Source organism: Eleutherodactylus coqui, chromosome 3 (assembly GCF_035609145.1).
Source record: "Eleutherodactylus coqui strain aEleCoq1 chromosome 3, aEleCoq1.hap1, whole genome shotgun sequence".
NCBI classification, from domain to species: domain Eukaryota; kingdom Metazoa; phylum Chordata; class Amphibia; order Anura; family Eleutherodactylidae; genus Eleutherodactylus; species Eleutherodactylus coqui.
In genome coordinates, this window is record NC_089839.1 from 88449129 (window position 1) to 88473979 (window position 24851).

The 24851-nt window shown below is 45.0% G+C and overlaps 1 protein-coding gene across 3 annotated transcripts in view; it reads left to right on the top strand.

Annotated features, from left to right (window-relative positions):
* Positions 1 to 24851, top strand: part of EDARADD (EDAR associated via death domain) — a 114506-nt gene that overhangs the window by 53585 nt on the left and 36070 nt on the right. For 2 of the 3 annotated variants that reach the window (XM_066595846.1, XM_066595848.1), the window contains exons 2-3: positions 4905 to 4963; positions 12494 to 12533. In XM_066595846.1, coding sequence (XP_066451943.1) covers positions 4905 to 4963; positions 12494 to 12533 — 99 coding nt within the window. Of the gene's footprint in view, positions 1 to 4901; positions 4964 to 12493; positions 12534 to 24851 lie in introns of all 3 variants that reach the window. The other variant, XM_066595845.1, reaches the window with a different exon arrangement.

Below are 24851 nucleotides of genomic sequence, written 5' to 3' on the forward strand. Positions count from 1 at the left end.
TCCAGCGGGCTGATGAACCTGTGGTGACATCACTGCTGTAGGAGGAGCCATTCTGAAGTTTGGTAGTACTATATATTGGATAAGCAGACAGAAAGTACCAGGACCTGTGATGTCACCATCATGTGATCACTTGTGTGGGTTGAGTCAGGGATCACATGACCAGGGGCTCATCACTGTATTCCAGGAGCTGTATGTGTCATGTGTGCAGTCAGCATAAGGCCTCATGTCCACGGGCTGGTCGAGTTCCATGAGCGGGAGCCCTGCTGTGGGATCCCACCCTGCTGCGGCATAAGGACATTACTTACTTTTCTTTTTTTTTTAAATCTCCTGCTTTTCTACGGGACCCGCAGCACACCTGCAGTGACAGTTCCGGGTGTGCCGCAGATCGGATGGCTTTCATTGACTTCAATGGAAGCTGTCCCTGCAGGATCCACAGCAAAATGGAGCATGCTTTAATTAAGCTGTGGGCGCCCATGATTGTCTATGGGCAGCTTGAACTCTGGTTCATCTGCACAGGTGCCCCACACGGATCCCGGAATTCAAACTCGCCTGTAGTAGACCTGCGAGTGGCTGTTTTTCCAATGTGCTGTGCGTGTAATGTGTATAATCAGCATGGATGGATGTTATGTAGCACAGCTGTGTTTGTGACTCCCATGTCATGTAGCAGAGCTGAGTTTGCAACATGCGCATGTACTGTGGCATAGCTGTGTCTGTCACATGCATATAATGTAGCAGAGCTGTGTTTGTACCCGGCGCATGTCATGTACCAAAGCTGCGTCTGTGACGCCCATGTCATGTAGTAGAGCTGAATTGTAACATGCGAATGTACTGCGGCACAGCTGTGTCTGTTACGCTCATATAATGTAGCAGAGTTGTGTTTGTACCATGCGCATGTCATGTAGCAAAGCTGTGTCTGTGATGCGTATGTCATGTAGCAGAGCTATGTCTGTCAGACACATGGCATGTTGCACAGCTGTGTGTGTCTGTCACACGCCCATGTACCACAGCTGTGTGTGTGACATGCATGTAGCAAAGCTGTGCGACACATTGCGCCACCAGAAACACTAGTACTATAATTTCCTAATAATTACTAGTAAGCTATAATGGGTCTGTTTTCTGTCTGTGAATTAACACTAACAGTAAATGGACTTAAACATGCTAGTGTGCCGGAGGCATTACTCTTTTTCGATTCCTTAGGCTCCGCTCACATCTCTGCCTTGATTATCATTAAAACGGAAACTGCAGTGCAGTGCCAGATCCGTTACATGACTGATACCATTGCGACCTGAGAGACACAAATTACTTTAAATGTGTTTAGCTGGGTTCTGTTGCCGAGTTTCTTGTCATTTTGACATGCAGCACTTTTCTTAACTACTTCCCATCAAATTTGATGAAATCTGCAATGGAGTCTCTGATGCAGATATGTACATTGCCTTCCTTGCATTGTCTATACATGTTGTGCTTTTTTTACAAATTGGAAAATATAGAGTTTAGGCCATATTCACACCTGTGTTAGGAACCTCCAAGGAGGTTCCATTGCGGATCTGGCACAAAATGCCGGAAGTAAAATACCTGTATAAAGTACTTTTTCGTCCAGTTAAATGCCGGTTGTTACGATCGTGTGGGCAACCTAAGCATGGGAGCCCACACGATCGCACCCAAAAATGGGAAAAAGGATGGGAAGGACGCACAAAGGTAGCACCAGGGTCACACGGGATTCACACAGGTTTCAGGCAAACTGACCCTGTACTACGCGGGAGGATGGCATGGCCCTACCTAAGCGGGGAACATTGCCCCAATAAGGGCAGCCCAGCGGTCTTCGGATCTGGGCCCTAGCTGATCCTAGGAACCACGCCACAGAACAGGAGACATACACATGTTACAGGACAGAGACAGAACCACAGGAGACACAGCGCCAGAACACAGAGCATACAGCAGCCAAAATGCAACTACTAGAACAGATAAGCTGAATATAAATACCAGGTATTAGTTGACATGTTGTACAAGATGTTGGAAGCTAGCAGGCCACATCACGGCTCCTGGTTATACCGCTAGTCCCTACACTAACCAGGAGTCCAACAGAACCGAACAGAGTTCACACAGAAAGCTGCAACAGGACAGGACACAGATAGCAGGTCACACAGCAAACTGACAAGAAACTGACAGAATTTAAACATACAAACGGACATGAACCAACAAGACAGAAATCACTCAGCAAAGCTTGCAACAGGACAGAACAGAGCACTGGACACACAGCCAGCTGCATCAGGAACAGGACAGAACATGACTGATAACAAGTTACACGACACAGAACTAACATGAGTGCTCACCCTAGAGAACCCAGCCAGACTGACCAGGAGCTGGGTTTATATGTGAGCACAGATCCAGGAGATTGGCTAGCAGGAAGTACCACACCCAGCCAGCTCAATTAACCCTCAACCACCTGACTGTGCTGCCAGGAGTACATAGAACAACCAATCCCAGCAGCACGCGTAACACCGGTCAGCTGAATAGAGATCAAAGGACACCATTATAGTCAATGAAGTCCGTTTGGTGCTGTTCAGTTCCATCATAAGAAGAATCTCTCGGCCAGGGAATTCCCCTTTCCTGCTTCCATAATGGAGTAATAAAATGGAATCCCCGAAGGCAGATGAGAACATAGCCTAAGGCAGGATTCACACAGATGTATTTGCACATGGAAAATTTGTGCATATGCGCATATTTTGTGTGTGCAATTTTATCGCAAAAACAAAGCAACACACTCTATTTTCTTATGCATTTGCTCAAGGAAAGAACACATCTTGAACTCATTAAACTAATTAGTGACGATTAAACTAATTGGCGATTTCAATGGCTGAGAGCATTTGGTGTGTGTTTTTTGTGTGCCTTCAAAGTACAGTAAAAAATATTGTTGCGCAAGCAAATACACAATGCCTGGTGCGCAAAAATGTGGTGCCAATACGCATACACTTGTGTAAATCTGGCCTTAGTGTTGCCAAGTTTTGTGACTTTCTTTGCTGCTGTGTATCTTGCAAGCAGGGACTGTGAACCCTGAACGCTATACTGTTTCCAGCCTGTTTTAGCCCTCATCATTCTGTTTAGTACACACAGTAGATTGAATTGTTCTGCAGGCCCCTTTATCTGCTGCTCAGCCTGAATATAAAGCTTAAAAGGGGTTGTCCCGCGGCAGCAAGTGGGTCTATACACTTCTGTATGGCCATATTAATGCACTTTGTAATGTACATTGTGCATTAATTATGAGCCATACAGAAGTTATAAGAAGTTTTTCACTTACCTGCTCCGTTGCTAGCGTCCTCGTTTCCATGGAGCCGACTAATTTTCGCCGTCTAATGGCCAAATTAGCCGCGCTTGCGCAGTCCGGGTCTTCTTCTTATCTCAATGGGGCTCCGTGTAGCTCCGTGTAGCTCCGCCCCGTCACGTGCCGATTCCAGCCAATCAGGAGGCTGGAATCGGCAATGGACCGCACAGAAGCCCTGCGGTCCACCGAGGGAGAAGATGCCGGCGGCCATCTTCAGCCGGTAAGTAAGAAGTCACCGGAGCGCGGGGATTCAGGTAAGCGCTGTGCGGATTTTTCTTTAGGTCCCTGCATCGGGGTTGTCTCGCGCCGAACGGGAGGGGGGGGTTTAAGAAAAAAAAAAACCGTTTCGGCGCGGGACAACCCCTTTAAGGACTCCTTCACATGAGCATATGCACATTTGTGTGCACCTCAGCACAACTTTTTTACAAACTGAAGAGGCTTTTTGGGTATGTATCAGCATTTTTTTTAGTGCACTTTAAGCGCCAGCAGCACATGTACATTTGTGCGTGCAATTGCTTGAAATAGATAATTCTTCATTCCATATGCGTTCTTTTTTTCAGCGGAATTACGCAACATATTTGCACATCTCCTTGCATATTGCACGTGCATTTGTGCACCACCTGTCGTCTTTTATAGGGACATTTGCTGCGCAAATGTGCAGGAATGTAGAGCATGCCGCTGGGTTTTTTGTGCAACTAAAAAATATGTAAATGTGAATGAACCCATTTAAATCAAAAGGTTCTATTCTTTGCGTATTGCGTGTGTAAATTTACACACGCAAATGTGAACCATGTGAAAGAGACCTAAATCCACAGTTCTTTCTGCCTGCTGTCGCTGCAGAAACATACAGAGATGTGGTTTTCAATGGTGTCATAATTTCCATCATTTTGAGCGGATGAATAGCGGTCGTTAGGTGTTATTCCTTCCATCAAATAGGCTGAGGCTGTGTGAACGCTGCCTTATTGACCTAACCTGCTTAGCACCAGCATATTACTGCAATCAAACACATATGGCTTCCTCTAGACACCTACAGTAATAAGCATTTTAGCAGCATGTAACTTGCCCCATGTAGATGAAACGCGTCTCAACAAAGCAAAGAATCTGTTCTGCTTTTTGGGCAGATCTATTAAACATAGACTCATAATATTAATGTGAGTATTACTTTACTTCCTTATGCATGAATCTTTTTTACCTTACTAAACATCATGGATGAGAGCAATTATATCAGCGAGTCTTCAATCAATGCTGCAACAGAAACTTCAACAAGTTGAAAGAGAAATGAGAGATCCATGGATTTCCTAGATTATCTAGATTCTTCTATCCAAGTGCTGTGATACCATTTATTTTATACACAAGAGTTGAAGGCGTTGCTTGGTCCAAGAGTTGAGTATTATTCAGCAGTTGACTGGTGCCGAGTCAGCAAATTGTTTACTGTCATGTATGTGCTGAAAATAGTACTGCTAATAGGACTGATCTTATTTTAGGAAATGACATAGTGAATTATTGAAGTGTGTGGTAATGATTCCAACATATCTACACTATTTTCTTTCTAAATACCAACTTTTCATCTCTGTTTTCTCAGCAGATCATGAGGCCAAACAACCAGTGGAGGACACTGAGCCTAGCACACTACTGTTTGAAACAGTAAGTAGAACATTCATTGGATTGTTTCATATCAGAAGCCATCATTTTCCATTACATCCTTCTATACCCAGACAAAGAACATCCAAAAATGTCACTAACATTTGTCCAACTGTCTGATAAAAAATTGCTTATTTGATGGGACATATTATACCCCTTTATTTTATGAGTCTACTGTATTTTATTAGGTCGCTTATATGTATGTTATTGGTTCTAATCTAATGTTTTCCCGTGCTAATGAATTAGATTAGTAGAATATCTAGTGATTGATATTTAGATTATCTTTAAAAAGTTTTATTAGTATTCACTAATATACAATTAGAAACACTCCCTTAACAGGAGTTTTACTAACTTGCAGGATCGCTGGTGATGTCAGACTTCATACTTTTGCCAATTACAGTAGTTTATAATCTGTCAGTGCATTACAGATAAAGATATAATATACACCACATTGAGAGAATTGCTTGAACGCTTCAATAAGAATATTATACTTGGAAACATCTTTTTTTAGTCTTCCTAATATCTTAAAAGTGCGTCCAGAATAAAACTGGTCATACAAGATAGCGCATGTAGCTGACTCCACCATAAACAGGCCACAAAAATCTGGCGAATCCTCAGTGAAAATCTACATGTTGCACTACAAAGGGTGAAATTCTATATCGAAAATCCGTTACATAGTGCTCATACAGATGTGGCTGTAAATCCACAACATAGTACAGGGCAATATATGTAAATGAGTTTCACAACAAGTGGATTTTTCCACTGTAGATTTCAAGGAGTAACTGCACTTTTTAAAAACTTTTCACATCAAAGCAATATGTCAAAGGTTTTGATCAGTGAGAGTCCGGGTGCTGGGACCCTTGCTGATCACTCAAATGAAGGGGCTGTAGTACTCATGCAAGCGCTGTGCCCTTTTGGTTGTCTTTGCTGCCTGTCAGCTTCTTTGGGTATTTTAGTCCTCTCATTCTGTTTATTAATTTAGTTGCCCTTCTTTAAACCCCCTCAAGCACTGTAACATCTTTCCTGAGCACCAGTCTCCAGAACTGTACACAGTATTTCATATGAGGCTTAAAGGGGTGGTCTCGCGAAATCAAGTGGGGTTATACACTTCTGTATGGCCATATTAATGCACTTTGTAATATACATCGTGCATTAAATATGAGCCATACAGAAGTTATTCACTTACCTGCTCCGTTGCTAGCGTCCCCGTCGCCATGGTTCCGTCTAATTTCGGTGTCTTCTTGCCTTTTTAGACGCGCTTGCGCAGATCCGTCTTCTCCCTTCTTCTCCCTTCGGCTCCGCTCGGCAGCATCGGCATTTTGGCTCCGCCCCCTTGTTCGCATCATCGCGTAGCTCCGCCCCATGATGTGTGCCGGTTCCAGCCTCCTGATTGGCTGGAATCGGCACGTGACGGGGGCGGAGCTACGCGATGATGCGAACAAGGGGGCGGAGCCAAAATGCCGATGCTGCCGAGCGGAGCCGAAGGGAGAAGAAGGGAGAAGACGGATCTGCGCAAGCGCATCTAAAAAGGCAAGAAGACACCGAAATTAGACGGAACCATGGCGACGGGGACGCTAGCAACGGAGCAGGTAAGTGAATAACTTCTGTATGGCTCATATTTAATGCACGATGTATATTACAAAGTGCATTAATATGGCCATACAGAAGTGCTGAACCCCACTTGCTGCCGCGAGACCACCCCTTTAACAAGTGCCTTATATAGTGGAAGAATAATGTTCTCGTCCATCGCCCCTATACCTCTTTTAATGCGCCCCAAGACTTTATTTGCTTTTGCAGCAGCTAACTAGCATTGATTGCTCCATTTAAGTCTACAGTCCACTAGGTCCACTAGTACCCTCAGGTCTTTTTCCTTATCCGTTTTTCATAGCAGTACCCCATTTAGTGTATATTGGTGACATCCATTTCTCCTGCCCATGTGCATATATTAAACTTCATTTGCCATTTTGCTACCCAAGCCCCCAGCTTATCTAGGTCCATTTGCAGCCGTATATTATCCTACCTTGTATTAATCATTTTGTATAATTTCGTATTGTCTGCAAATATTGATATTTTACTGTGCAGTCCCTCTATCAGGTCGTTGATAAATATATTAAACAGAATGAGGCCTAATAACGAACCCTGTGGCACCCCACTAGCAACAGTGCCCCAATCAGACTACGATCCATTTATTACCACCCTCTGCTTTCTATCTCCAAGCAAGTTCTTTACCCAGCTACATATGTTTTCGCCTAGACTGATCTGTCTGATTTTATATATCAACCTATTATGCGGCACAGTGTCCAATGCTTTAGAAAAATCCAGATATACGAGATCAATAGACTCTCCCCCGGTCCAACCTAGAACTTACTTCACTGTAGAAGCTGATAAAACTGGTATGACATGATCGACCCCTCATGAACCCATAGTGAGGAGGAGTTATGCCGCTGTTTTCCTTGAGGTATTCTAGGATGGCATCTCTCAGAAACCCCTCGAATATTTTTCCAATTATTGAAGTGAGACTTTCCGTCCTGTAGTTACCAGGCTCTCTTCTTGACCTTCTTTTGTATATTGAAACCACATTGGCAATGCGCCAATCCAGTGGTGCAACCCTGGTCTCAGTAGAGTCCCTAAATATAAGAAATAGTGGCCTGTCTATCACGTCACTTAGTTTTCTTAGAACCCTTGGGTTTATTCCATCTGGGCCCTGTTTTTTGTTGATTTTAATGTTTTTTTAACCTGCTCTGCACTTCCTCCTGTGTTAGGCAGATGATATTTAGTGGGGAGGTTCGTTTTATCCTCCTGCATCTCGTGTGACATTCCTTTTTAATTCGTGAATACACTTGAGGAAAAACTATTTAATAGATTCTCCTTCCCCCCATTATTTTTTATGGTTTCTCCTGCATTATGTTAAAGGGCCAGTACTCTTAGTGCAAATCCTTTTACTGCTTATATAATTGAAAAATTGTTTAGGGTTATTTTTGCTCTCTTTGGCAATCAGTCTTTTTGCCTCCTCCTTGGCAGTTTTGATCTTTTCCTTACTTAATTAATTTTTTTCCCTTGTTTTAGCACTTCTTCACTGCCTTCTTGTTTTAATAATTTAAACACTTTTTTTTGCTTATTGCCCCCCTTACAGTCTTGTCAAGCTACATTGGTTTCCTTCTACTTGTAGTTGTTTGATTTTTAAAGGGTATGAACTGCTCACATGAGGCAATTAGGATGTTTTTAAACTTCTCCCATATGCCACCAATACTGTTATTTTTGAGGACGTTGTCCCAATTAATGTTGCCAAGAGTAATTCTGAGCTAATCAAATTTTGCTTTACTAAAGCTTAGTTTTTTGTCACTCCCTGATAGGGCTTCCTATTGAATGACAGCTGGAAATTAATTATATTGTGGTCAGGGGCATAACTATAGGAGATGCAGAGGATGCGGTTGCACCCGGGCCCCACAAGCATTAAGGGACCCATAAGGCTTCTCTTTTCCATATAGGGAGCCCAGTACTATGACTAAAACATTATAGTCGGGGGCCCTGTTACAGATTTTGCATGGAGGCTCAGAAGTTTCAAGTTACGCCTCTGGACTTTTGGTCACAATTTCCTAAGTGTCCCTCAACCTGCACCCCCTTGATTCTGTCAAGTTTGTTAGTTAATAATAAGTCCAGACTGGCCCTCCCTCTAGTTGGCTCCCGCATAAGTTAGGTAAGGTAGTTATATTTAATTGTTCTCAAGAACTTATCACCCTTATGAGATTTGCAGGTTTCATCTTCCCATATTATATCCGGATAATTAAAATTTCCCATAATAATTACTTCATTGCGGTTTGACAACTTTTCTTTTTGTCTTAATAATAAGTTTTCAGTTTCTTCTGTTATATTTGGTGGCCTATAGAAAAACCCTATCAAGATTTTTTATTTCTCCCTCCCCGTATTTCTACCCACAGAGATTCCATGTGTTCATCTCCTACACCTATATCTTCTTGTAGCCTCGGCATTAAGTAGGATTTAACGTACAGACATAACTCTCCCCCTTTCTGGTTCCCACAGTCTCTTCTGAAGAGATTGTAACCTTGGTAATTCACTGTCCAATCGCACTTGTCATCATGCCATGTTTCCATTATTCCTACTATACTGTAATTTTCATCCGACATTCTCGCTTCGAGCTCACCCACTTTACTGATTAGACTTCTTGCATCCGTTGCTATACAATTCATACAGTTGTTGTTATTCTTTATATTCATTATGCTACTTATGGTCCTATAAGCTGTTCTAACTGTACTAACTCCACCCCCCGCTCGACCCCCTTTCCCATTTACTTAGTCCCAGGTCGCTGTCTACACTGTCTTCCCCCCTATTGCTCTTCTAACCCCCACCACCACCACCCCTAGTCTAAACACTCCTCCAACCTTCTAGCCATTTTCTCCCTCAGTACAGCTGCGCCCTCCCCATTGAGATGCAGCCCGTCACAGTGGTAGAGCCTGTAGCTGACAGCACAGTCAGCCCAGTTCTCCAGGAACCCAAACCCTTCCTTCCTACACCAACTCTGGAGCCACTTGTTTACCTCCCTAATCTCCTGCTGCCTTTCTGGTGTGGCTCATGGTACATGTAGTATTTCCAAGAAAACTACCTTGGAGGTCCTTGCTCATACTTACATTCTAGGTTGTTGAAATAGTTTTTGAGGGTCCTCCATTGATCTCTAACTTGGTCATTGGTGTCAATGTGCACCATGTGACCGTTGGATCCCCACCAGCCCCTCCCAGTAATCTGTCAACCCAATTCGCGATGTGTCAAACTCGAGCACCATAGACAACTATGCAACTGTCCTTAGCTGCTGAGGAGCCATCAAGCAGCAAAGATAGCTGAAAAGATACAGCATGTGGGTAAATACTACAGCTACTTCATTTGTTAGATTAGTGGGGTTCTGAATACATGGACTCCCACTGATCAAAACTTTTGATAAGTCGCTCTGACATATCAAAAGTTTTAAAAACTGCACTTACTCTTTAGGGCTCCTTCACATGAACGTATGCACAAATGCACACACTTCAGCACAACTTTTTTGCGCACGCAGGGCATGTTCATATGGGCATGCAACACACCCACGCCCTGATTTAAATGGCTTATTAGTCTAGTTAGTTCCAGATCTGTTCTTTTTTTCACTGAATTGTGTATTGCACATTTGTGCACCTCCAAAAGGAGGTCCCATTTTTTTTGCCTGCACAGAAACGGGAAATTCGTATGAACCCATTGATAGTAATGGGTTCTTTTCTCTGCATATTGCACGCAAAAAAATGCTCATGTGACGTAGCCCTTAGGCATGCTAAAGATTTGAAAATCTGTGACATGTTAAGCACATTGTAGATTTGTAGTGCATAAATCCCAAATGCTTTTTAGTGCATAGAAGTACAAAAATGTATACACAGGGGCGTAACTATAGGGGATGCAGGGGATGCGGTTGCACCCGGGCCCAGGACCCTTAGGGAGCCCATAAGGCCTCTCTTCTCCATATAGAGAGCCTAGTAGTATGAATAAAGCATTATAGTTGGGGGGCCCTGTTACAGATTTTGCATTGGGGCCTTGAATTTTCAAGTTACACCTCTGTGTATACAGTATGTAACTTTTTCTTATGGAAGACAATAGCATACAGATCCTTATATATGCAGTACACATAGGCAAAAGGCAAAAAACACTTCACTGTCCCCATGAAGCAGATAGCAACTTTATGAATACTGTATACTTTTTATATGTAGACTAGCTTACCCGTCGCGCGTTGCTGCGAAGACAGACATACATACATACATTCGTTTTTATATATCTAGTGTAATAATTCCAAAAGGACAGACAGACAGACATACATTCATTTATATATATATATATATATATATATATATATATATATATATATATATAGATGACATCAGGAAGTGAGAGAATTAGATTCCGTACGTAAAATTTGGACGCTAATTCTTTGGCACTTAGAATTGCATAATCGAGTTGAGACCCATTAACTTTTCCTATTTATGACATAATCCATGCTCCATGCCAAATTTCAAGTTTCTATGACATTAGGAAGTGAGAAAATTAGATTCCGTACGTAAAATTTGGACGCTAATTCTTTTGCGCTTAGAATTGAATAATCGAGTTGGGACCTATTAGCTTTTCCTATTTATGACATAATCAATGCTCCATGCCAAATTTCAAGTTTCTATGACATTAGGAAGTGAGAAAATTAGATTCCGTACGTAAAATTTGGACGCTAATTCTTTTGCGCTTAGAATTGAATAATCGAGTTGGGACCTATTAGCTTTTCCTATTTATGACATAATCAATGCTCCATGCCAAATTTCAAGTTTCTATGACATTAGGAAGTGAGAAAATTAGATTCCGTACGTAAAATTTGGACGCTAATTCTTTGGCGCTTAGAATTGAATAATCGAGTTGGGACCCTTGATCTTTTCCTATTTATGACATAATCAATGGTCGTGCCAAATTTCAAGTTTCTATGACATGGGGAGGTGAGAAAATTAGATTCTGTACGTAAAATTTGGACGCTAATTCTTTGGCGCTTAGAATTGAATAATCGGGTTGGGACTCATTACCTTTTCCTATTTATGACCTATTCAATGGTCGTGCCAAATTTCAAGTTTCTATGACATTGGGAAGTGAGAAAATTAGATTTCGTACGTAAATTTTGGACGCTAATTATTTTGCGCTTAGAATCAAATAATCGAGTTGGGACCCATTAACTTTTCCTAATTATGACATAATCAATGCTCGTTCCAAATTTCAAGTGTCTATGACATTGGGAAGTAAGAAAATTAGATTCCGTACGTAAAATTTGGCCGCTAATTCTTTGGCGCTTAGAATTGAATAATCGGGTTGGGACTTATTGCCTTTTCCTATTTATAACATAATCATGGCTCGTGCGAAATTTCAAGTTTCTATGACATTGGGAAGTGAGAAAATTGGATTCCGTACGTAAAATTTGGACGCTAATTCTTTTGCGCTTAGAAGTGAATAATCGAGTTGGGACTCATTAGCTTTTCCTATTTATGACATAATCAATGCATGTGCCAAATTTCATGTTTCTACGACATCGCGAAGTGAGAGAATTAGTGGCAGTGATGGAAATCAAACGATCTACGTGGGGGGGGGGGGGCGTAACTGTCGACGACGCTCGCACGTGCGCCATTTATCGTAGGATAGTTTTGCTATGCCTATAATCTTCCCAGGAGTGCACTCAACAACTTCCCAAAGTTTCATGGTGATCGGATGAATGGTGTAGTAGCGCATAAAGGACAAACAGACACGCACACAGACAGACAGACACACAGACACGCATACATTCAATTTTATATATATAGATTTAACAGCTCTGTCAAAAAAACAAATAAGAGTTGTCTCTACTGTTGTATCCATTTTGTTGCAGTACATTATTTTTCTTCTAAAACATGACATAGGCTACAAAGTGATATGGCCATAGACTATGAAACTGAATTTGTAGATGCTATAATAAGTTTGTGCTATCTCTTTTAACAGACAGACAAATATCCAGTGCAAGATACTGCACTTCCAAAAGGTAAGAAAACCTGTAGCTATACGAAGTGCTGAGGTAGCAGCCTCACCTGAGATGTGTCTGTGTCTGAGATGGTTTAATGATAATGACCCCTTTGGCACTTGGTAGATGGGTGAGCCCTGTTGCAAATTTTGCATAAGATAAGCATACTTTGAAATCTGTATTTGAAGGGTGCTCCGAGTCATGGAGGTGGGCTTCCTTAGCCTCTTCCTGTCCACATCATTTAGGGTGACAGCTCCTCTCCCTGCTTATGTATAGGGAGAAGGGCTGTCATTCCAGATGATCTGGGTGGGGAGAGGCTAGAGTGGTCCGCCCTATGACTCGAAGTCAGACTTCAAAGTATGCTTATTCTGAAATGCTGCAGTGTTTGCATACATGGACACACTGTATATACTCGTCCTGGGTTTATTCTACCCATGGTTTAGGCAGTATGAACCTGGTGATAGTTTCCCTTTAATTTTCATGATGGAATATAAATATAATGAATGTGAAATTCTCAAAACTATCTGATCCCAAGGTGACATGCTTTCATTGTATCATAGCAATACAACATAATTAGGATTTTCCCTGATATATCCTATACAGCCAGGGGTGTTGCAGTGTTGCCATCATCTTCCAGCCAAAATATCTATTTCTAAAATCTGTCATGAACACCATATCAGGCTACTGTGTACATAACAAAGTTACTTGGGCAATCTACAAAAGTTTGATTATGGAGTTTTACTTTGCTTCGTTGGTGGAGATGAGACCAGGGTCCTCCATTCTTAGTATCCTAGTATAAGTGATTAATGTTTCTGAATGAAGTAACTCTTTAATGACCAAAACAGTTCATATATTTTGAAGTAATTATTAAATGTAAATAGCAATTTTAGTAATGTATATTCAATTGCAAAATAATATATCTTATGATAAATTGTTCTGTAGAAGCTTAAGGCATATCAAACATTTCAGATAATGTTTCACAATAAGCTGCCATGTGTGTACATGAGAAGTTAAACTATTTCTGGCCATTATATGGTTTGTGTCCTGCATTTTTCTCCTTCTGCAGCCTGTATATCTGATAATCAGTGCTCTCAGAACAGATGTGAGGAGCCTTATCTATTATGCTGTCTTCTATAGACTGTGCACAGAGAACTGTAGATTCTGCTCTCTAAAGGCACCTTTCCACTGGCGACAGCAATATCGCTGCGAGAAAATTGCAATGTTAAAATCGCATCGCAACGCAGCAAAATCGCAAGCTTTTGCATTGCAATGCGAGAATCTGTTTTGCCATTGCACTGTATGGGCAAGAGAAAAATGCAAAACGCTAAAACAATCCCCCTGCTGTGATTTTTAATCCTCGCATTGCAGCTTGCCCTTAAACATTGCTAGTGGAAAGGTTGTCATTAGAGATGAGCGAACGTGTTCTTCCGAGCTTGATATTCGTGCGAATATTAGGGTGTTCGGGATGTTCGTTATTCGTAACGAACACCATGTGGTGTTCTGGTTATTTTCACTTCCTTCCCTGACACGTTAGCGCGCTTTTCTGGCCAATTGAAAGACAGGGAAGGCATTACAACTTCCCCCTGTGACGTTCAAGCCCTATACCACCCCCCTGCTGTGAGTGGCTGGGAAGATCAGGTGTCACCCGAACATAAAAGTCGGCCCCTCCCGCGGTTCGCCTCAGATGCGGTGTGAGTTAGATGAGGGACAGTGCTGTTTGTACCGGAGCTGCTGTAGGGAAAGAATTGGTAGTTAGTGTAGGCTTCAAGACCCCCCAAAGGTCCTTATTAGGGCCACTGATAGCTGTGTGTTGGCTGCTGTTAGCAGTGGCAAATTTTTTTTTCTCAAAATCGCCGCTGCAGACCGTTGCACCTGGCATTAGGGACAGAAGTGCTGCATAGGCAGGGAGAGTGTTAGGAGTGAGTGTAGCCTTCAAGAACCTCAACGGTCCTTTCTAGGGCCATATTTATCCGTGTGCAGTACTGTCCAGGCTGCTGTTAGCTGTGCTGCATTTTTTTTTGCTTCTCAAAATCGCCTCTGCAGACCATTGCACCCTCCATTGATACTGCAGGGAAAGAATTGTATAGGCAGGGCGACAACACAGTTGTTATTCATTGAATATACGCAGTGCTGCCTTTTGGTGGAAAAAAACTGAAAACAAATCTATTTGTCCAGCCTCTGTCCGTCCTAAGGGCGGTGGAGACGTGTGAGCTGCGTGAACAACATTGCTAAATCAGACGCACCCAGCTACGCTTTACTGCTGGCTTCGCCATTTGCTTTCCTTAATTGGGAAAAAAATACCTGCTCTCCAAGAGTTATAATAACTCTGCTACCCTCACGTTCTGTGACACATAAGCAGGGACACAGCACAGTTATTAAACTTCTCATGTTCATTGAATATACGCAGTGCTGCCTTTTGGTGGAAAAAAACTGAAAACAAATCTATTTGTCCACCCTCTGTCCGTCCTAAGGGCGGTGGAGACGTGTGAGCTGCGTGAACAACATTGCTAAATCAGACGCACCCAGCTACGCTTTACTGCTGGCTTCGCCATTTGCTTTCCTTAATTGGGAAAAAAATACCTGCTCTCCAAGAGTTATAATAACTCTGCTACCCTCACGTTCTGTGACACATAAGCAGGGACACAGCACAATTATTAAACTTCTCATGTTCATTGAATATACGCAGTGGGGCCTTTTGGTGGAAAAAAACTGAAAACAAATCTATTTGTCCAGCCTATGTCCGTCCTAAGGGCGGTGGAGACGTGTGAGCTGCGTGAACAACATTGCTAAATCAGACGCACCCAGCTACGCTTTACTGCTGGCTTCGCCATTTGCTTTCCTTAATTGGGAAAAAAATACCTGCTCTCCAAGAGTTATAATAACTCTGCTACCCTCACGTTCTGTGACACATTAGCAGGGACACAGCACAGTTATTAAACTTAGATAATTCATTCACTAGAGGCAGTGGGGCCTTTCGTTTTCCAAAAAGGGCAAAAATTATATTTGGCCTGCAGTCTTGCGCCAATTTATTTCCTGCCTGTGAAATCAAATCACTGGTAATACAGCATGCTGAGGGGTAGGGGTAGGCCTAGAGGACGTGGACGCGGCCGAGGACGCGGAGGGCCAAGTCAGGGTGTGGGCACAGGCCAAGCTCCTGATCCAGGTGTGTCGCAGCCGACTGCTGCGCGATTAGGAGAGAGGCACGTTTCTGGCGTCCCCACATTCATCGCCCAATTAATGGGTCCACGCGGGAGACGGTTATTAGAAAATGAGCAGTGTGAGCAGGTCCTGTCCTGGATGGCAGAAAGTGCTTCGAGCAACCTATCGTCTACCCGCAGTTCTGCGCCGTCCACTGCTGCCAATCCGAATCCTCTGTCTGCTGCTCCTCCTTCCTCCCAGCCTCCTCACTCCACTACAATAACACCTGCTCAGGAGCGGGAACACTCCCAGGAACTGTTCTCGGGCCCCTGCTTAGATTGGGCAGCAGCGGTTCCTCTCCCACCAGAGGAGTTTATCGTCACTGATGCCCAACCATTCGAAAGTTCCCGGGGTCCGGGGGAAGGGAAGAGGCTGGGGACTTCCGCCAACTGTCTCAACAACTTTCTGTGGGTGAGGAGGACGATGACGATCAGACACAGTTGTCTTGCAGTGAGGTAGTAGTAAGGGCAGTAAGTCCGAGGGAGCAGCGCACAGAGGATTCGGAGGAAGAGCAGCAGGACGATGAGGTGACTGACCCCACCTGGTGTGCAACGCTTACTCAGGAGGACAGGTCTTCAGAGGGGGAGTCAAGGGCATCAGCAGGGCAGGTTGCAAGAGGCAGTGCGGTGGCCAGGGGTAGAGGCAGGGCCAGACCGAATAATCCACCAAGTGTTTCCCAAAGCGCCCCCTCGCGCCATGCCACCCTGCAGAGGCCGAGGTGCTCTAAGGTCTGGCAGTTTTTCACAGAGACGCCTGACGACCGACGAACAGTGGTGTGCAACCTTTGTTGCGCAAAGCTCAGCCGGGGAGCCAACACCAACAGCCTCACCACCACCACCATGCGCATGACATATGATGGCCAAGCACCCCACAAGGTGGGACGAAGGCCGTTCACCGCCTCCGGTTTGCACCCCTGCCTCTCCCCTTGTGCCCCAACCTGCCACTGAGATGCAACCCCCCTCTCAGGACACAGACACTACCGCCTCATGGCCTGCACCCACACCCTCATCTCCGCTGTCCTCGGCCCCATCCAGCAGTGTAGTTCAGCGCACCGTTCAGCCGTCGCTTGCGCAAGTGTTCGAGCGCAAGCGCAAGTACGCCGCCACTCACCCGCACGCTCAAACGTTAACCGTCCGCATAGCAAAATTCATCAGCCTTGAGATGTTGCCGTATAGGGTTGTGGAAACTGAGTCCTTCAAAAGTATCATGGAGGCGGCGGCCCCGCGCTACTCAGTTCCCAGTCGCCACTACTTTTCCCGATGTGCCGTCCCAGCCCTGCACGACCACGTCTCCCGCAACATTGTGCGCGCCCTCACCAACGCGGTTACTGCCACGGTCCACTTAACTACGGACACGTGGACAAGCACAGGCGGGCAGGGCCACTACATCTCCCTGACGGCACATTGGGTGAATTTAGTGGAGGCTGGGACAGAGTCAGAGCCTGGGACCGCTCACGTCCTACCCACCCCCAGAATTGCGGGCCCCAGCTAGGTATGCTGGTATCTGCGGAGGTGTATGCTTCCTCCACTAAAGCACACTCCTCCTCCTCCTCCTCCTCTGTCTCGCAATCAAGATGTGTTAGCAGCAGCATGTCGCCAGCAGTCGGTGTCGCGCGGTGTGGCAGCACAGCGGTGGGCAAGCGTCAGCAGGCCGTGCTGAAACTACTCAGCTTAGGCGATAAGAGGCACACGGCCCACGAACTGCTGCAGGGTCTGACACAGCAGACCGACCGCTGGCTTGCGCCGCTGAGCCTCCAACCGGGCATGGTCGTGTGTGACAACGGCCGTAACCTGGTGGCGGCTCTGCAGCTCGGCAGCCTCACGCACGTGCCATGCCTGGCCCACGTCTTTAATTTGGTGGTTCAGCGCTTTCTGAAAAGCTACCCACGCTTGTCAGACCTGCTCGTAAAGGCGCGCCGGCTCTGCGCACATTTCCGCAAGTCCCACACGGACGCTGCCACCCTGCGCACCCTGCAACATCACTTTAAGCTGCCAGTGCACCGACTGCTGTGCGACGTGCCCACACGGTGGAACTCTACGCTCCACATGTTGGCCAGGCTCTATGAACAACGTAGAGCTATAGTCGAATACCAACTCCAACATGGGCGGCGCAGTGGGAGTCAGCCTCCTCAATTCCTTTCAGAAGAGTGGGCCTGGTTGGCAGACATCTGCCATGTCCTTGGTAATTTTGAGGAGTCTACCCAGGTGGTGAGCGGCGATGCTACAATCATTAGCGTCACCATTCCTCTGCTATGCATCTTGAGAAATTCCCTGCAAACCATAAAGGCAGCTGCTTTGCGCTCGGAAACGGGGGCGGGGGAAGACAGTATGCCGCTGGATAGTCAGGGCACCCTCCTGTCTATTTCTCAGCGCGTACAGGAGGAGGAGGAGGAGCATGAGGAGGATGAGGAGGAGGGGGAAGAGACAGCTTGGCCCGCTGCTGACGGTACACCGGCTGATTGCCTGTCATCCTTTCAGCGTGTATGGCCTGAGGAGGAGGAGGAGGAGGAGGAGGAGGATCCTGAAAGTGATCTTCCTAGTGAAGACAGCCATGTGTTGCGTACAGGTACCCTGGCACACATGGCTGACTTCATGTTAGGATGCCTTTCTCGTGACCCTCGCGTTGCACGCATTCTGGCCACTACGGATTACTGGGTGTACACACTGCTCGATCCACGGTATAAGGAGAACCTGCCCACTCTGATTCCCGAAGAGGAAAGGGGTTCGAGAGTGTTGCTATACCACAGGACCCTTGCGGACAAGCTGATGGTAAAATTCCCAGCCGACAGCGCTAGTGGCAGAAGGCGCAGTACCGAGGGCAAGGTAGCAGGGGATGTGCGTAGATCGAGCAGCATGTACATCCCAGGCAGTGCAACAGTCTTTAAGGGCCTGGCCAGCTTTATGGCTCCCCACCAAGACTGTGTCACCGCTCCCCAGTCACGGCTGAGTCGGCGGGAGCACTGTAAAAGGATGGTGAGGGAGTACGTAGCGGATCGCACGACCATCCTTGGTGACGCCTCTGCCCCCTACAACTACTGGGTGTCGAAGCTGGACATGTGGCCTGAACTAGCGCTGTATGCCCTGGAGGTGCTTGCTTGTCCTGCGGCTAGCGTCTTGTCGGAGAGGGTGTTTAGTGCGGCTGGGGGAATCATCACAGATAAGCGTAGCCGCTTGTCAACCGACAGTGCCGACAGGCTAACACTCATCAAGATGAACAAAGGCTGGATTTCCCCAGACTTCTGTTCTCCACCAGCGGACAGCAGCGATACGTAAGCAATACGTAGGCTGCACCCGCGGATGGAAGCTACGTTCTCTCTCACCATCCAAAACGGGGACATTTCTGCTTCATCAATCTGTGTCTAATATTCCTCCTCCTCCTCCTGCTCCTCCTCCTGAAACCTCACGTAATCACGCTGAACGGGCAATTTTTCTTAGGGCCACAAGGCTCACTCAAATAATTTTTCAGAACAATTTTTATAAGTTTCAATGCGCTTAAAAGCATTGGAACTTTAACTTGAACCAATTTTTCGTTACACTGGGCTGCCTCCAGGCCTAGTTACCACTTAAGCCACATTAACCAAAGCGATTAATGGGTTTCACCTGCCCTCTTGGCTGGCCATGGCCAATTTTTGGGATGTACATTAGTACAGTTGATACAGCAATTTTTGTGGGCCCTCGCCTACAGTGTAATCAAATTAATTTTTAGCCCACCTGCATTACAGCTGACGTTACCTCAGCTGTGTTGGGCAATGCAATGGGATATTTTTATGTACCGCCGGTGGGTTCCAGGGAGCCACCCATGCTGTAGGTGCACACTGAGTTTTTAATACATCTGTACACTTCTAAAGAACCCGTCTGACTGGGCCATGCAGTGTGGGCCGAAGCCCACCTGCATTAAGCACGACATTACTACCTCAGCTGTGTTGGGCAATGCAATGGGATATTTTTATGTACCGCCGGTGGGTTCCAGGGAGCCACCCATGCTGTAGGTGCACACTGAGTTTTTAAGACATCTGTACACTTCTAAAGAACCCGTCTGACTGGGCCATGCAGTGTGGGCCGAAGCCCACCTGTATTACGCACGACATTACTACCTCAGCTGTGTTGGGCAATGCAATGGGATATTTCTATGTACCGCCGGTGGCTTCCTGGCACCCACCCAGGCAGTGGGTCCACAGGGAGTTTAACCTACATGTGTCCACTTGTAAAGAACCCCAGTCTGACTGGGGCATGCAGTGTGGGCCGAAACCCACCTGCATTAACCCTTTCCAGTCCACTGTGTGACCTGTGAAGACATTAGGGTTTAAGGCTGTACAGCTCCGTTGTTGGTAGACGTCCGTCGGGGTTCTCTTACTGTATATTGCCAGCCTCTCTGCTGTCGGAGCCTATCCTACGTGTCAGCTCATGCAGTACTGGCTTTAGCCAGCATATAGCGCCGTTGTATAACAGCAGAAAAAGAGTAAGCCCCCTAGGAAAACCATATACAAATTGGATTGGAAAGGGTTAAAGGAGATGTCCCGCGGCAGCAAGTGGGTCTATACACTTCTGTATGGCCATAATAATGCACTTTGTAATGTACATTGTGCATTAATTATGAGCCATACAGAAGTTATAAAAAGTTTTATACTTACCTGCTCCGTTGCTGGCGTCCTCGTCTCCATGGTGCCGACTAATTTTCGCCCTCCGATGGCCAAATTAGCCGCGCTTGCGCAGTCCGGGTCTTCTCCTCTTCTCTATGGGGCTCCGTGTAGCTCCGTGTAGCTCCGCCCCGTCACGTGCCGATTCCAGCCAATCAGGAGGCTGGAATCGGCAATGGACCGCACAGAAGCCCTGCGGTCCATGAAGACAGAGGATCCCGGCGGCCATCTTCAGCAGGTGAGTATGAAGACGCCGGACCGCCGGGATTCAGGTAAGCGCTGTGCGGGTGGTTTTTTTAACCCCTGCATCGGGGTTGTCTCGCGCCGAACGGGGGGGGGGGTTTAAAAAAAAAAAAAACCCGTTTCGGCGCGGGACATCTCCTTTAAGCACAACATTACTACCTCAGCTGTGTTGGGCAATGCAATGGGATATTTCTATGTACCGCCGGTGGCTTCCTGGCACCCACCCATGCTGTAGGTGCACACAGAGTTTTTACTACATCTGTACACTTATAAAGAACCCCAGTCAGACTGGGGCATGCAGTGTGGGCCGAAGCCCACCTGCATTAAGCACGACATTACTACCTCAGCTGTGTTGGGCAATGCAATGGGATATTTCTGTGTACCGCCGGTGGGTTCCAGGGAGCCACCCATGCTGTGGGTCGACAGGGACTTCACAATAGGGAGTTGTACCTGCCTGTGTCTATGAATTAAAAAGCCCGGTCTGACTGGGGCATGCAGACACCTTGACAGAATGAATAGTGTGTGGCACATAGGTTCCCCATTGCTATGCCCACGTGTGCAGCTCCTGATGGCGGTGGCACAGGATTCTATTTCTCATTGCTTCTGTACAGCATTGTGGGCTATCGCTCCGCCACTTTTAAAGAGGGTCGCTGCCTAGCCGTGCCAACCTCTGCAGTGTGTGCCTGCGGTCCCTCGTCATGGCAGACGCAATTCTAAATAGACATGAGCGTGGTGTGGCATGAGGGCAGCTGAAGGCTGCCCAGGGACACTTTGGTGTGCGCTGTGGGGGGGGAGGGGGGGCGGTTGGGCAGCATGTAACCCAGGAGAAGTGGCAGTGGAGTGTCATCCAGGCAGTGATTGTGCTTTGTTGTAGCTAGTGTGGTGCTTAGCAAAGGTATGCCATGCTAATGAGGGCTTTTCAGAAGTAAAAGTTGTTGGGAGGGGGGGGGCCCACTCTTGCCGGTATTGTGGCTTAATAGTGGGACCTGTGAACTTGAGATGCAGCCCAACATGTAGCCCCTCGCCTGCCCTATCCGTTGCTGTGTCGTTCCCATCACTTTGTTGAATTGCCCAGATTTTCACACATGAAAACCTTAGCGAGCATCGGCGAAATACAAAAATGCTCTGGTCGCCCATTGACTTCAATGGGGTTCGTTGTTCAAAACGAACCCTCGAGCATCGCGGGAAGTTCGTTCCGAATAACGAACACCCGAACATTTTGGTGTTCGCTCATCTCTAGTTGTCATAGAACAACATGTGTGGGACTTTCCTGTGAGAGCTCGCACTTTCGCATCGCACTGAAAACATGCGATTACCTCGCCAGGAAAGGAGCCCTAACTGTTAGAGAAAAACATAACATCGCTATGTAGGCCATGTGTGTGTCTCTGCTTCTGTCCTTCCTCTTCTTCTTCCCCCTGCTTTCATAGACTTCAATGAGCAAGATGACTCATCCCCCTTCTCCACTACCAGCTCTGCTGTCATGCCATCTTTAATAACAGAGATAACATCACAAAAAGTGGGCAGCAAGTTGGGGTAAAGGGAGACTCTTAGTGACCAGCACTTTAGATTGCTTTTTCAGCACACACAAAAAAAATCATTTTAGGTAAATAAAGTGAAACGCACTTTTGCTAGTTGTCACACTAGCTATCATAAAAGTAGTAGTTGTTTTAAGTTGCTTGTTAGTGACTAGAAATGAGCGAGCATGCTCAGTAAAGGCAGATACTCGAGCGAGCATCGCTCTTCTTGAGTAACTGCATACTCGTCCCAGCAAATGCAGGGGGACTGCGGGGGTGAGCAGGGGGGAAAGAGAGAGAGAGATCTCGCTCGAGTATCTGCCTTTACCGAGCGTGCTCGCTCATCTCTATTAGTGACCACTTAAGCCTTTTTCCAGCTTAGGAGACATAAAAATATTTCAATTATGTTGAAAAATAAGACATTATTTAATGATATTGTGTCCAAATATTTCTAATCTACAAACAACGTGTTTCTTTTTTTCTTATGGATAGGCATTTACATACTCTGAAGCCAATTTCACAGGAACGCAATACAGGCCCATATCTGCAGTGTTAGGTCAACAAATCCCAGGCTAACCATGTGCCCAATTTCCAAAACTAGTAGCATAAAAGGTCCTTATAGTGCCGTTAGTTCAGGTGGCCAGGCCATGGTCGGCATTTGTGGTTATAATATGAGAGCAGAAATGCACCTGTATTACTTTTTCTGTGAAATTTGGGTAAGGCTATATTCCCATGCAGCAGATTACCAGTGGATCAGTCCCATAATTGCACTGATTTGTACTGAAAACCAGAACTAGAATACAATACATTTTATCTCACAAAATCATAAAAGCATTGGCATATGCAGCAGATAAAAAACGTGAGATTTCATGTTCTAGATATGTGTCACATATAGAGCGTGCTCTAACTATTGCAGATTTTTTTCACAACATTTTTTTTGCTGACTTCTCAAGCCTAGGGCTCATTCACATGAGTGTATTTGCGACACGCATTATGCATGCAATGTTCGCGCACGTTATAAACAATGAATGGAACCTAATGGGTTAATTTACATGAGCATATTTTTATATTTTACACTGTATGTTCTATTTTGCTGCATATTATGCATTATATTCAATGAATATGCGTGAAATACTCAGGAAACCTGTATGTTCGCTATGTATAAACTCACAAATCAGTGCAATTTAGTGCGTTCTTCTTTGCGTGCACAAATATGTAGTACACACAGAAACATGCTGGAGCTGGCAAAATAGCCAGGCGCAAAAGATTTCCAGTTTGTAAATATGCAGCGTATTTACGGAGCCAAAATACGCTTGCGCGTGAACAGACCCTTAAGCCACATTCATATGGTCAATGCTTTTTTGCGTGCACATCAGCGTATTTTACTGGGTTTTTTTGCACACGCAATGTGCATGTACATGCGGTAAAAGAATACGCACCTATTGAAATGGCTATTTCGTCTAATGTTTCAGATGTGTTCTTTTTCCTGTGCAATTACACAGTGTTTTACGCATCTCTTTGCATTTTGAGTGTGCATTTGTGCATGCCCATTGACTTCTATGGGGATCTCGGGTGTGCAAATGCACAGAAAAATAGAACATGCTGCTTTTATTTTGCGTGACCAAAATGTGCAGGAAAATTTGCATATGTAAATCAACCCAATGAAATCAATGGGTTTGATTCTCTATATAGTGCATGTGCAAATATGCCCGTGTGAAGGGGGCCTAACCATGTGTTTTGTTTTTTTTTATATACAATTATATTATAACCATGCTTTTCACTACAGACAGCATCTGCTGAGAAGGGAGTTCTAGGAAACATGAGCAGATGTGCAATTATCGTATCATCAGAATTAGGAAACGTTACCATGAAAAATTTCTAAATCATTTTGAAAAATTACTAAATTAGTTATAAATTATCAATGTTGGCAGTAAATTCAGTTATAATAGTTTCCCTCATTAACAATGGCAGAATTGATTTCAATTCATCTTCTGAAGCTTTTTTTGTACAATTAGTTTAATATCATGGAAGATTAAAGGATTTTTACCTGCACATCTATGCTAATGAGACATTTCTTAGCAAGTTGGTATAAAATAATTTAATTAGTAATAGTGCTTGATAATCACTTGTAACCCCTTCATCTGTTTGGATGTGAGCCATGCTTTTGTGCTTTATGCCCAGGGGATGAATGGGAGGAGCTGCTAGAGACATGTATAGACGCAGCCAGGTTCTTTCATCTGTTACTTAGACTTACATGAACTTATACATACTAACGTTAAAATGTTCTTACATAAATCTATAGATCTAGATTCACATTTCTCTATTCCAGGGAAGACACTTTCTGATACACTAAGGGCAAATAAGTGCAGAATCTCCGCTAGCATTTCTGTAAATAGTATCTGTGATCACAGTAGTCTATGTGGATATAGTTAAAGGGGTTTTCCAGTTTTATGCAAATTACTATAAAGACTGTTTTAGTGAACACCTACGGAAAAGAAATGCTGTAACTAGGAATGAGCAAACTTTTGAAAAGTTCACTTTTGCCAAATTTTGCTTGAAAGTTTGGTCCGGTCTATATTAGTTTGAACAGAATTTTCATAACAACCAGTATTGAATACTGTCAATAGGCTCCGAAATGTGGTGATGGGCCTTCAATGGATGTAGCACAGTGGTTATTACCATTGCTTTGCAGTCCTAGAGTCTTAGGTTAAAAACTTGACTAAGGGTGCATTCCCACGAACGTATATC